The 14,778-nt window shown below is 43.1% G+C and overlaps 1 protein-coding gene across 3 annotated transcripts in view; it reads right to left on the bottom strand.

Moving 5' to 3' along the window:
• The window catches only part of OBSL1 (obscurin like cytoskeletal adaptor 1), a 548,309-nt gene that overhangs the window by 313,485 nt on the left and 220,046 nt on the right, over positions 1-14,778 (bottom strand). For all 3 annotated transcript variants that reach the window (XM_086954344.1, XM_086954343.1, XM_086954342.1), the window contains one exon: positions 3,084-3,356. In XM_086954344.1, coding sequence (XP_086810470.1) covers positions 3,084-3,356 — 273 coding nt within the window. The remainder of the gene's footprint in view (positions 1-3,083; positions 3,357-14,778) is intronic.

Genomic DNA, 14,778 nt, shown 5'->3' with positions numbered 1-14,778 from the left:
TATTCTGCCCGAGTGCGGTGACTCCCGCACACCTGCAAGGCCTCCACCACGAGTGCGGCGAGTCCCCCACGACTGTGAGGCCTCCACCACAAGTGCGAAGACTCCCTCGCGACTGCAGATCCTCCACCACAAGTGCGGAGGCCCTTAGTGAATCAGGCCCTTCGTAATCCGCTGAGATCAGGATAACAGCCTTGCTGTGCGCAGAATACGGTTATCCTGGGCTGGTTAATTTGTGTGAATTTGGCTATTATGTCCACTTCAATCCCCTATTCGCTACATGTAAAAGCATCTTCTAATACAGCTGTTTGAAATGTTGTATGATGCTGTTTTAGTTTATTCATGCTATAACTTTATCTTTCCTGTAACTCTAACTTTAACTTTGCCTTTACTGTCTCCATTGACTGAGGCTACCAAAGCATAAGTGTGGCAAGCTTTGACTGAGCGGGGCTATCATCTGATGAGTGTGATTATCTTATAATGTGTGGTTCTCCCATCCAATGGGTGACAGCTATACTGTCCAGTGAGAGAGGTATCGTCTATATATTTGGATACCGGTCCATAAATGATAATACTTTCTAATAAACTGAGTTACCTTCTTATGAGTTTGGTTTTCTTTCAGTGATTTAAGCTACGTCTCAATAGGTGATTATAGGCCCTTGCCATACTGGACGACTGCTGAAGGTAAACAATCCTCACAAATAAGCCGTCACCCCACATGCAATTATAACGCGGTCGTTACAATGACTGCGCTGTAACAACACATACAATTACCCCGCAAGTCAAAACAACGACTTGCGGAGGGGGTAGGTGTTGGATTTAAAATCCAACACCTTCCCTACTCCCTGCACAGACTGGAGTTGGAATAGTAAATTATACTATTCCAACATACAGCGCCTCCCACCCCCCCCCCCTCCTCTGCAAGACGTTGTTCCGACTTGCCGGGTAATGGTATGCGATGTTACAACGTGGTTGTTGTAACAACCGGGTAGTAATTGCATACAGGGTGATGGCATGCGTGAAAAGGAGGCACATTCACTGCTGAATATCGTGGACAAACTACCACCCTTCAAAACTATCATACCAAGAATAATATCTATTATCGAAAAAATTTACATATTGTGAAGTAAGGTTTTATAGGTAAATATTGTAATTAACTCCACATGTAGGTAGAAGTAAATGTTCTATGTACATGTATGCGGAGTTAAGACTGGTAAGCCTATTCTTTCCTATACACAATTATATTTGGTTTTAGATATTTAAGCGATGATATTTTTGTAGAACGATATTTCTGTGCTCTGTATTCTGACACCTTCCTGTGACGAGGCTTCTTTCCAATGAGTGAGGCTGCCAGTCGTTATATGGCCTTTGTTCTAGAGAATGGGATACCTACAAATGAGTGAGCCTGTGTACATGCGAATGATACATAAAGCTAACGATGAGTGAAGTTAACTCTAAAAGTGAAGCACTAGTGCAATCATTAAGACTCTCTTCCATCAGTAAAGGCACTGGCGAGACCAGTGGGGTTACCTTATGATCACCAAGCCTCCCTTCCATTGAGTGAGGAAACCAGCCTATATCTTCTGATGAGTGAGGCTCCCGAACAGCGAGTGTCTGCCTTCACTGTGTAAAATATATTCTTAAAACCAAGGCTAACGACCAATGAAAGACTACTGTTCCACACAAGAAGCTCCCTTCGCATAAATGGGGCTACCTCCATTGGGTTAAGCCCCACCTCCAGCGTGGTAGGATTCTTCTTAATGAGTGAAAAAATCTTTAATACGTGAAAATAACTCAAGGAGATGGGCTATCTTCCATGAGAGAGATCACCTTCCTATGAGTCTATCTTACAAAGAGTATGGATATCTTCTAATAAGTGATAACAGCTTACAACGAGGGAGTCTACCTTACAAGGATATCTTCGAACGAGTGACAGTACCTTACAACGAGTAAGTCTACCTCAAACAATGAATAAGTATTTCTTCTGATGATGTCAATACCTTACATTGAGTGAGTCTATCTTACAATGAAAAAGGATATCTTCCAATGAGTGATATTACCTAACCTTGAGTGAGTCTACCTTACAACGCAGAAGGATATCACTGAACAAGCAATAGTACCTTCCAATGAGTGAGTTTACCTTGCAATGAATAACGCATCTTTGAATGAGTGATAGCACATTACAGTGAGTGATAGCTCATGATGCGCAAGGATTTCTTCTGAGTGACACTAACGTACATTGAGTGTGTCTACCTTACAATGAACAATGATATATTTGAATGAGTAATAGCACCTTACAATAAATGAGTCTTAGTCTAACTTGCACTGTGAATAAGGATATCTTTCGAACGAGTGATAGTACCTTACAATGAGTGAGTCTAGCTTACAATAAGCAAGGATATCTTATAATAAGTGATAGTATCATACAATGAGTGAGTCTGAATCTTCCTTGCACAATAAATAAGGATATCTTTCGAACAAATGATAGTACCTTACAATGAGTGAGTCTAGCTTACAATGAGCAAGGATATCTTATAATGAGTGATAGAACCCTACAGTGAATGATAGGACCTTACAATGAGTGACCCTATCTTACAATAAGTAATGATGTCTTTGAATGAGGGATAGCACCTTACAATGAGTGAATCTACCTAATGATGAGCAAGGTTATCATCTAATGAGTGACAATAAACCTACAATTAGTGAGGCCGCCTTTCAATGAACAAGGATATATTTGAATGAGTGCTATTATCTTACAATGAGTAAATCAACCCTACAGGGAGCATAGATATTTTCTCATGAGAGATAGTATCCTACAATTAGTGAGTTTACATTACAATGAATGCAAAGATCTTCAGATAAGTGACAGTACCTTACATACCATCTGAGCGCATACCTCCCAGTGAATGAGATTAGATCCTAAAAAGTTGGTGCAACCTACAGGTGAGGGTACCGCCTGACAGTAATGCTAGGGGACTTTCCAATGAATAACACTACAGTTCTAAGAAAAAGAACTTGTGAAATAGTGCAATCCCCAACAAATAACTTCCTTCTGTAACCCCACTATAGCTGTTACTGTCACTGACCAGTCACTGTCACGTCGTAGTACACCGAGTCATCTCTGGCATCGCATATAAACTCGCCCGAGTCCTGAGGCTGGGCAGAGGCGATGACCAGCTGCCGATGGGCCCCGTTGGCTTCTAGTCGGATGCCCTCGTTGTCCTCCAGCTCTACACCATCCTTGTACCAGCGCACAGGGGCATTTTCCCGAGATAGCTGACAGCTGAGCACCACCTGCTCCAGGGCCAGGTAAGTGTGCTTGGAACTGCTGTTTGACTTCATGATTTTTACAGGTGGCTCTGAAAAGAGAGGCATAAGAGTGAACAGAGAGTCACGCTGGGGCTCATATGCTTAATGTCTGATCAGTGTCACAGTGAATTAAAGATAATTTACAAATGAATATTACTGAGCTTTCACTTATGTTTAGACATGCGTTAAACAAGCATTGCTGGTTGGGAGGGCAGAAGTGGAACTGTTCCTCAATGGGCTGAATATGTAAAGCTTAAATCCTGAGTCCACTTTATAAAGTAGGTCGGAGAAAATATCCTTCCTAAATACAGATGGAGTAGCCACTAATTCAGGAAGGACTTGTAATCAGATAGACTTGTAATCAAGGCTGAAATTTGGTGCTGAGAAACTGTTAAACTCTACGCTCAAGAGCTAATCTCTCTTTCCAACCCAACCCAGAGATACAGGAGGAAAGAATGAAAGAGAGGCATGGTAACGATAAACTTTGTAGAGGTACAAAATGTCCCAGCTCTAACTGAAGTATGGGGTCCACCGAAATAGTAGGACACCACGAATGTGGCGATGGTGTAGTGTGCCCATGTACTTCTGTATTACCAGGATGTTTTACATAAACTATAACGGTTTACAAACTGCAGCCCCATATTTGCAGTGTATATTTTCTGTCTAATCAATTTAGCTTGCTTGCGGCAAGAAGTAAGGGAGGGTGTGCAGGACCCCTGCCCTAGCACATGGGTTGCAAAAGGCCCTGCTCAAAGTAACTCCTTCCCTGATCGGTTCACATTCTGCAAACGCTATCACCTGATCTACTACAGAATCATGGAGCAAACACCCTGGAGAGAATCCTGCTCCTTAAGGACCAGAAATTGATCAGATGATCTCAAATTGGCAGCATTGACGTGCTTGAGTGAAACGAGCCAATATCAGTGTTTAGGGCAATTAATTAGAATTCATGTTTTTTTAAGTAGCTCTACTTTAATGATTATTTGAAAGAGATACCTGGAATCTTTTAGCCACCATGCTCTGACTAATTTGACACTCTTGATCAAAACATGTATGTGTAATTGTGCAGATATGCCTTGAATCATTATGTGGAAGGTGCGCCATAGAAGGACACACTGGTATGAATCCTGTTGGCATGACGTGCCAGGCTGTTCCTTGCATAATGCTGTCAAATTCCTTTGTTGAATTTAGCTTGGTGAAAATGATCTGCTGTGCATGTTTACTTTCACAAATTTTATACATTTGTCTTCAAAGGTGTTATAGGTCCCAACCAAGCAGTGGGCTGCTATTGTATGCCACAAGTCGAGATCAAAGAACAAGGGGACCCTACTCACAAGGAACCAGGGTAATCAAATTATTATCAGAAACAATGGTTCTTGCGGAATAATACAACAATCTGTACTTATATGAATATGCACAATCGCAATGGGAAGGGACCACATACACCTTTGTTTTTTTATCACAGTTGTTTTTATGGTTCTCAAATATATACAGAAAAAATGATAGGAATAATAGTGCAAGGTGTCCACAGTGAAACTGGAACCTAAAACATAGGTGACATATTTGTGACAATTGTGCTTGGTTTCCAAAGAATTATAAAGTCGACCATTTTAAAATGTACACAGAGTGGACTGCGACTATATGCAATGATACGCGCTGAGTAATGGTTCACTTTAGTTCATTGTCGACGATATTTGAAGTGCATGTGGATCTTTGAAAATGTCTTCCTTCACACTCTACGGCTTCCATGAAGACTGATGTTCCTTCCTTTAAAACTAGACTCATATGTGACAGTCTCTGTTAATTTCCCTATAATTTTCACGTGTGCTTCCTTCACAGGTTATATTTGACGGCTGCTTCTTTATTAAGTCATCTTTATTTTTTTTTCTCTTTTCCTATCATCATTGCAGACCATCCGGACTTCTTTCAACGGGCTTATGTTCGTGCTTGGCTTCCCGATGTGGTGCTTTCCTTCTGTTGGCTGTGCTGTCTTTATTGTCTGTCGCCAGTCCTTGTGTTTGCTTATTTCCTGTTGAAGGTACATATCTTACTGTACTTTTCCCCTAAATACTCTTCCTCTTAATATTTTACTCCCCTTTTCTTTTGCTGTTGATCGTGTTGTTTCATATTTAGCTCTATTTTTCTACATTCAGAGTTATATCTTCGAATGTTAAAGGAACCCTATAAAGAGCCAGAGAATATTATCCCATTTGGCTTCATACATTCCTGACTTAGTTATTGCAAGAAACCCATTTGAGGGAGACAGAGACTTTGAATCTCAAAAGGAATTGGGTTGGTTTATTCAAAGTGTCTCCTACGACTTCTAAGAAAAATGGCGTAATTATCTTATGTAATAAAAAGTTGAAATGTTTTGTCATTTCTCAAGACATGGACTCGGAGGTTAGATGGTTATTAATTAAGCTACTCATTAATATAAATACCTTTAACAGTATTTAATGATTATGGTCCGACTCAACCAGATTACTCTTTCTGGCCTAATGTTACAAAAAAAGTGTCCAATATAATGATGAATTTTTTATCCAAGGAGGTGATTGTAACCAAGTAAATGACCCATTTATTGACCGCCAATTCCAAGTTCACTTTATCCCTCACAAGTCTCATAAACAATTCCAGAGTACAATCTCTCAGAGACCTGGAGACTATGTAAAACAAATGTAACAGAATTTTCTTTTTTTCACTTCTGCGTGGTTCCCTGATATGGTTAGAATACATTTTTCTTTCTTAGCCTCTGACTCAGAATCTTATTTCCTCCTCAATTGAACCTACGTTGATTTTTGATCATGCCCTGTCTATTGCTGACTTCAATTTGCTCCGTCCACAACCCAAGTCTTCTAGATGGAGGTTTAATAATGCTCTTCTGCAGGATCCTTTTTTTCTCCGTCTTTTACCTCTTGTGCAGAAGAATATTTTTCCTTAAATGTGAATCTGGGTGCTTCTCCTGCATTTACATGGGATGCATTTAAGGACAGTGCTCATGGTTTTATCATACATTTTGGTTCCAAAAAAAGAATCACTCAATCAACAAAAAATATATTAGCCAACATTAAATGCCTAGAGAATCAATTTTACACTTCCTCATCTAATTCTGCTTTACAGGAGCTTGTTCGTGTGGAGATAGATCTTAACAAAATAACTACAGGTAATCCCTCATCTATCCTCCTTCGAAATAATGCTTGTTACTATGAGGAACGCAATAAAGCTGGCAAACTCTTAGCTAATTATCTCAAATCTCAGAAAGAGCGTGTGTTAATAGATTACATATATTGATTGGATGGAAATCATATTTTTAAAGATCAGGACATCATAGATGAGTTCATGAAATTCTATAAAACTTTACATACTACGAAATCCCCTGCATCGGCCTCTTTTACTGATACCTAGCTTAGTTGTTTTTCCCCTTTATCTCATATAAACCTTTACTTTGCATCTCTAGAATCTGATTCTGGAACTATCTAAATCCTTAAATCTCCTTAAAAAATATAAAACCACAGGTCCAGGTGGGTTTAGAATTTCAATTACATTTTTCAAACCTACTACTTCTGAAACTCTTGCATATTATTCAATACTTTCATGTCACTAGTAAGGCGGATGGCACCTTTCTAGAAGTTACAATATGTCTAATCCATAAAAAAGGTTGTGATCCTAAGCAATTGAAGAACTATCGACCTATATCCCTTGTAAATGTTGACCATAAATTGTTTTCCAAATTACTTGCTTTACGCCTTGAATTTCTTTTGCCAAATCCAATTGGTCCAGAGCAATGTGGTTTTGTTAAAGGTAGAATAACTTCCAATAATTCTTGCTTACTATTTAATGTTTTAAACAAGTCTCCAACACTTTCTTAAACTTTAGAGACAGTTTCTATTGATGCCCAGAAAGCTTCCGATAGAGCCTATTTGTACTTTTTATTTAAAGCTCTTCGTTGGCATGGTTTTGGTCCAAATTTTATTTCTCTTAGCTCTTTGCTTTATACGGTACCTAGGGCTTCTGTTGCGGTTAATGGTCTTATCTCTCAATTCTTTTCCATTGCACCATGGTGGACATCAAGGTTGCCCCTTATCTCCTCTTTTATTTATTTTATCGCTGGAACACTTTCTATCTCATATCAGCTAGAATACCTCTATCTCTGGATTTCTTAATGGGAATCAACCTTTGAAGATATCCCCCTATGTGGATGACATTTCGCTTTTTATATCAAACCCTGAAACTTCTCTTCCTCCTTTATTGCAAGAAATCTCAGATTTTTCCCCAGGTTTCAAGTTATAAAATCAATTCTGACAAGACAGAAATCCTTCCTATCACCAAATTTTGTCTTAAGCAGCATTTTGATTCAACTCATTTTGGAAGGAATAGTTCTTAAATCAAATACTTAGGCATTTGGTTTAATAATTCCATATTGGATTCAATTGAACTTAATATGAAGGAAGGGCTAGATCGTATTTCTAAACTAACTTTCATCCTGGGACCGTCTTTTTCTCTCATGGTGGTGACGTCTTGATTCTATTAAAATAATGATTACTCCCCTTTTGTTGTATATCTTTTCCAAGATTCCCATTCACATCCATCTATTAACTTTTAAAAAAAAATACTCCCTTCTCTCCAAATTTTTACGAAATAATAAGAGATTTAGAATATCCTTGTTAAATATTAGGAAATCTAAATCTAACGGAGGAGTAAACTTTTTGAACTTTTGACCTTATCATAGGGCTTTTGTCTTAGGCTAGTTTCTATGTGGCTTCTTACTGATTCCCCTCCTCTCATACCTTTATGGGTTCCATTGAATGGTCCCTACTTGCACCTTTTTCTTGTCTTTACTACAAAGGTCAATGTTACTTCTCTTCTCCGTTAAACATACATGCTCAGTGTTAAGGCCTCATTGCCAGTTGAAGATTATTTCTAAGGATTCCTTCCTACATTTGTCTCATTACCATTAACAATAGACCTCTTTATTGGAAATACTGGAGATTTAGGGGAATTGTTTGGGTCCAAGATATGTTTGATGGTATGACTCCTTGATCTTTACCTCAGTTTCAGGATAGCTTTAGGTGTCCTCGCTCGTTTTAGCACAAATTTTCAATCCTTATTGGAATAATTCTAGATGTTTTTTATACTCTTCCTGCAAATGAATCTACACTCACAGAAGATCTGATTCTCAGAATATTGACGTTACTTCCCAAAGAAACCCTCAACTGTAAATATCTTCTTATCCTACCCTCTGACCGACTTAAATCTAAATTAGAACTTACCTGAGAGATGGATTTTGAATGTGTTTGGTGCACTGATTTCTGGAACAAGATCTGGGCTACATCTTTGACGATCTCTAGATCCGCATCCACCACTCAGTCCATGTTTTTTCGATATCATAGATTATATTTTACTCCCCTATCCTAGTGAAGGCTGTGATTGCCCCTACACTGCTCTTCCTTCCTAGGGTCTTATTGTCTGCCATTTTTGCCTGAGACTGTGACTAATCAAAAACAACCTCAAGATGAGGACATGAACCTACCAACTCAAATTCAGAGTGCTGCTATAAAAATAAGAAATTTTTTCTACCCACCGCCAACCTTGGTGCAAGAATAAAGGATTTTGCCTCATTGACCTGTAAATCTAATGAGGCCATAAAGGCTACATAGTCCCTTATTAAGTGCTGGAGGGCCAAACCTGTTTTGGCAATCAGGACAGCGTTGTCCGCATATACGAGAATTAGAACACTGCAGCCATCAAAAGCGGGTACATCCTTTGTTAACCCCCTAAGAGCTTCCCCTACCCCGTTAGTGGAAATTGAATATTCCTTTATTGAATTTTAATCTTTTTACAGGAAGTTTATCAGAGTTGTTGGGATTATTTTTACATGAAAAGGGGTTATTTCACCTGATGTTGGCGTTAGTCTTTCAGCAAATGACACTAAATTGGAAACGATCAACTAAACTTGCTGGGCTGTCCTTTTTGTCCTAAAGAAGACCCGCTATAACATCACGCTAACGCATCATCAGGGTCGAAACGTCGACGATAACACATGGTTCAGTCCTAACAAATCTCTTGGTGTATACTATTGAGCAGCCCTGCCACAACCAGAGATATTGTTTGTGTTGCTGTCCTGACCATTCATCATCTTGTACAAACTTGTAAGTTCAAGTTCAAGTTCAGGAATTTATGTAGCGCACTACTCACCCAGAGGGTCTCAAGGCGCTTGAGGGAGGGAAGGTTAATTATTTATCGAAAAGCCAGGTTTTTAGCTGCTTTCTGAAGGAGAGGTGGTTCTGTGTAAGGCGGAGGTGAGTGGGGAGAGAGTTCCAGGTCTTGGCCGCTAAGTAGGAGAAGGATCTTCCTCCCATGGTGGATCTGTGAATGCGCAGAATTGCGGCGAGTGCTTGATTGGATGATCGTAGTTGGCGGGTGGGTGTGTAGAAGGACAGTCTTGTGTTGAGGCATTCGGGTCCTAGGTCGTAGAGGGCCTTGTGTGCGTGGGTGAGGAGACGGAACGTTATTCTCTTGTTGATGGGGAGCCAGTGGAGGTCTTTCAGGTGACCGGAAATGTGAGCATGACGGGGGATGTCCAGTATGAGTCTGGCTGAGGCGTTTTGGATGCGTTGGAGTTTTTTCTGTAGTTTGGTCGTTGTTCCGGCGTAGAGGGTGTTTCCGTAGTCCAGTCGGCTAGTGACCAGTGTGTGGGTGACTGTCTTTCTTGTTTCGGTGGGGATCCAACGGAAGATTTTTTGGAGCATGCGTAGGATGTTGAAGCATGAAGATGAGACGGCGTTGACTTGTTTGGCCATCGAGAGGGAGGAGTCCAGGATGAAGCCCAGGTTACGTGCGTGATCTGTAGGTATGGGTGCTGTACCCAGGGCCGGTGGCCACCATGAGTCGTCCCAGGAAGAGGGGGATGATCCTAAGATGAGGACTTCCGTTTTGTCTGAATTCTGTTCTTCATCCATTCGGCTACTTCTTTCATTCCTTCGTGTAGATTGGTTTGGGCGGTGTTTGGGTCTTTGGTAAGGGAGAGGATCAGCTGGGTGTCGTCTGCGTAGAAAATGATGTTGAGGTTGTGTTGTCGTGCGATGGAAGCGAGGGGACTCATGTAAACGTTGAAGAGGGTGGGACTGAGTGATGATCCTTGTGGTACGCCGCAGATGACTTTGGTGGCCTCTGATTTGAATGGGGGGAGGCGGACTCTCTGGGTTCTCCCAGCGAGGAACGAGATGATCCAGTCCAATGCTTTTCCTTGTATTCCGACGTTGCTGAGGCGTTGTACGAGGGTGCTATGACAGACTGTGTCGAAGGCGGCGGAGAGGTCGAGTAAGATGAGGGCGACTGTCTCTCCGTTGTCCAGTAGTGTTCTGATGTCATCTGTAGCTGCAATGAGGGCGGTTTCGGTGCTGTGTTTGGCTCGGAAGCGGGACTGAGATGGGTCAAGGGAATTGTTGGATTCAAGGGTCAAGGCATTCGCCCGGGTCAAGGCACTGACACCGCCTTGCTGGCAGTCATGGAGGAGGCACGCTGCATTTTGGATTCAGGGGGATCAGTGGCAGTGATCCTCCTGGACCTGAGTGCAGCGTTCGACACTGTTAACCACCGAGTGTTACTCCAGAGACTGTCGGATGCCGGAGTGAGGGGGACTGCGCTGAATTGGCTTAGGTCATTCCTCAGCGAAAGATCTTTCCAGGTCTGGGAAGGGGCGCACGATCGGCATCCACTCACCTCCATTGTGGCGTGCCTCAGGGCTCCTCCTTGAGCCCTAAACTATTTAACATGTATATGGCCCCCTTGAAGGAAGTGGTGGCTCCATTCAACATCAAGATCGTGAGCTATGCCGACGACACCCAACTGGTGTTCGCCCTCTCCCAATCCATAGAAAACTCCCAGATACTTCACGCCTGCCTCTCAAAGGTCCATGCCTGGATGGGGGACTCAGCACTTAAACTGAATGGGTCCAAAACGGAGATTAAGCTTATGGCACCAAAAAACACCTCTCTCCCCTGCTTGGCCTGGCCCAGTTGCCTAGGTCCTCTTCCTGAACCAAAGGTTGAGATCAAGAGCCTGGGCATTTGGTTGGAACAAGATCTCTCTCTCAGAACTCAGGCTTCCAAATTAGCGGGTGTCTGTTTTGGTCTCCTCCGATCGGTACGTAAGGTACTACCCCTCATTCCTTTTCTATCCAGGAAACTCTTAATCCAGGGCCTGAATATTTCTAGATTAGACTTCAGTAATGCGATCTACCTCGGTGCCCCTGAGAGCACTCTGAACAGACTCCAACAAGTTCAGAATGCGGCAGCACGAATGCTTTACAACATCCCTATGTCTCGTTCTGCAAAACCAGCACTGAGGGCGTTACACTGGCTGCCAATACGGAAAAGAGTGAAATTTAAATCCCTTTGCCTTGCACACAAAATCTTGCAAGGCAAAGGCCCCCCCGTCCTTCAAAAGATGGTGATCCCGTATAAAGCCAGTAGAACCTTACGCTCAGACCAGCAACACCTGACTGTTGTCCCTAGGGTAAAAAAGGCCCGATCAGGAGGAAGGAGATTCTCCGTTAACGTCGCCACCCTCTGGAATGCCCTCCCTCTAGGCCTACGCGCGGAACCTTGTCTTCTGCGCTTTCGAAAACAACTCAAAACTTTCCTCTTCTGCTAACCTGTTCTGTCTTTGCTACTTCTGATATTTTCTGTTGGCAAAGCACTGGGATGCTCTAGGGTAACCGTGCTCTGTACAAAACCGATTTATTAATAATAATAATAATAATAAGGAAGGTGGCGAGCTGACTATTAACGGCTTTCTCAATTACTTTGGCAGGGAATGGGAGGAGTGAGATGGGGCGGTAGTTCTTGAGTTCTGTGGGGTCGGCTGTGGGTTTTTTCAGAAGTGCGCTGAGTTCGGCATGTTTCCAGCTTTCCGGGAAGGTGGCGGATTCGAAGGAGCAGTTGATGACATCGCGGAGATGGGGTGCGATGATCGAGTCTGCTTTGTTGAAAATGTGGTGGGGACATGGGTCGGTTGGTGATCCAGAGTGGATGGAGTTCATCAGGCGGATGGTGTCTTCAGTAGTGATTGGGTTCCAGGCGCCAAGTTCGTTGGAGTGCTGATTTGGTTCGGGGTGGGTGGAGTGGACTGTTCTTCGGATTGGTTTTCAAAGCTGTTATGTATGTCGACGATTTTGTTGTGGAAGAAAGAGGATAGAGAGTCACAGAGGTCTTGAGAGGGAGTGATGTCGTTGGTCCCGGCGGTGGGGTTGGTAAATTCGCTGATGATGTTGAATAATTCCTTACTGTTGTGGGAGTTGTTGTTGAGTCGGTCCTTGAATGCCGATTTCTTGGTGGATCGGATCAGTTGGTGGTGTTTGCGGGTGGCGTCCTTGAAGGTGGTCAGGTTGTCAGTGGTTGGGTATTTTCTCCATTTTTTCTCGAAAGTATGACATAACTTCTTGGATTTCTTACGGTCATCGTTGAACCAGGGGACCTTCTTGTTACCTAATTCGTCAGCGCTGTGGGTGATCCAAAGTGTGAGTTTGGTGGCAGCATGGTTTGGGTCCGATGATATGGCAGGGGGGTTTTGGTTAAGCGATGTGAAGAGTTGGTCGGTGGTGATTTTGTTCCAGTTTCTTCGAGGAATAGTTTGTGGGGGGTTGTGGGTCGTGGTCATTTTGTAGCTGAAGTGAACGCAGCTGTGGTCCGTCCAATGGAGAGCTGTGGTATGATCGAATGAGATGTGTTTGCTGGAGGTGAAGATGGGGTTGAGCGTATGTCCGGCAAGGTGGGTGGGGGTGTCAACAAGTTGTTTGAGACCGAGATTAGCCATGTTGTCCAGAAGGGTGGTGGTGTTGCTGTCGTTTTTTTTCCAGATGGAAGTTGAGGTCTCCCAGTAGAATGTAGTTCTCGGATGTGAGGGCATGTGGGCTGATGAAGTCAGTGATGTCTTCGTTGAAATGTGTCTGTGTTCCTGGTGGTCTGTAGATGAGGGTGCCTCTAAGTGTGGTCCTGGGGTCGGTGTGGATCTGGAAGTGGAGGTGTTCGGCGGTCGCGAGGTTATCGTCGGAGTTGGTGGTGATTCGGATGGTGTTCTTATGGACGATGGCGATGCCTCCTCCTGTTTGGTTGGTGTGGTCTTTTCGGATGATCTTGTAATCGTTTAATGTGTATGTGGCCCCCTTAGCCAACTTAGCAAGATCATTTGGGTTTACCCCGGTGTCGTACGCCGACGACACCCAACTCCTCTTTCCTTTTAAAAATCTGACACCTGCAATAAAAAGATCCTTTGCAGATGGTATGAGAGCAATATCAGAATGGATGTCATCAAACTGTCTTCAATGTAACGTAGGGAAAACTGAGGTCATGCTGTTTGGACAAGCAGCAATACATTGGTCACCTGAATGGTGGCCCTTAGAATTAGGCCCTGTTCCCAGCCCTAAGAGCATGGTCAAAAATCTTGGAGTGTTATTAGATCAGACACTCACTTATAAAGACCACGTAAACCAAGTGGCTGGTACCTGCTTTTGGGCAATTGGGATGCTAAGGAGAGTGTTCCCCTATCTGCCAGACTGTCACAGAAAAACACTTGTGCAGGCGTTAGTCATCAGCAGAGTGGATTATTGTAACGGCCTTCTATTAAGAGCAAATGAAGGACAGTTCAAAAAGTTACAAGTGATCCAAAATACGGCAGCAAGGACAGTCCTTAATGTTCCCCCTAGGACTCCCTCTCGCCCTCTGCTGATTACACTCCACTGGTTACCAGTGAAGAAGCGAGTGCAGTTTAAGACCTTATGCACCATTCATAAGAGTGTGATAAGTGAAGGTCCAAAATATCTGGCCAAAATCTTTCAGCCATACACCCCTGGGCGATCCCTGCGCTCTGGTAACCTGCAGTTTCTACAGGTGCCCAGAATAAAGAAGTCCAGACAAGGAGGTCGAGCACTAGCCCATATGGGACCAAGGCTCTGGAATTCTCTTCCTCTCGAGGCGAGATCACTCACCAGCCATCTGACCTTCCGAAAGATCTTAAAAACACACTTATTTTCCAGCAACTGATCTTTCCCTGATAAATTGTACCATCCTCTCTGACTAGGGACCATCTGGAGTTATGTTCTTACTGGCAAAGCGCGGAGATACCCCTTTGGGGGTCTATTCAGGCGCTCTATAAGAATATAAAAATCGTCCGGAATGGCTATGGCGATGTCGGGGGCTGATGATGCGTTCATCCAGGTTTCTGTAAGGAAGGCGACATCCGGCGATGTGGTGTCGAGTAGGTCCCAGAGTTCAGTGGCGGGTCGGTGGACTGAGCGGGTGTTCAGCAAGATGCATTTCAGGTGGTTAGAGTGGGAGATGTGTTTGGAGTTTGTGAATTTGGGTTGGGGCCTGACGCAGCCGAATTTGCAGGAGTGGCAGGCGAAGGGTCCATGGGTGTGTCCAGGGACAGCCTTGCAGCATTGTGGTTTGCGACCGGGGTTAAGGGCACTGAGAG

The sequence above is a fragment of the Lissotriton vulgaris genome, chromosome 2_1, assembly GCF_964263255.1.
Source record: "Lissotriton vulgaris chromosome 2_1, aLisVul1.2, whole genome shotgun sequence".
Classification (NCBI taxonomy): Eukaryota; Metazoa; Chordata; class Amphibia; order Caudata; family Salamandridae; genus Lissotriton; species Lissotriton vulgaris.
The sequence above is the reverse complement of the archived record's forward strand: the minus strand, read 5'-3'. Positions and strand labels throughout refer to the sequence as shown.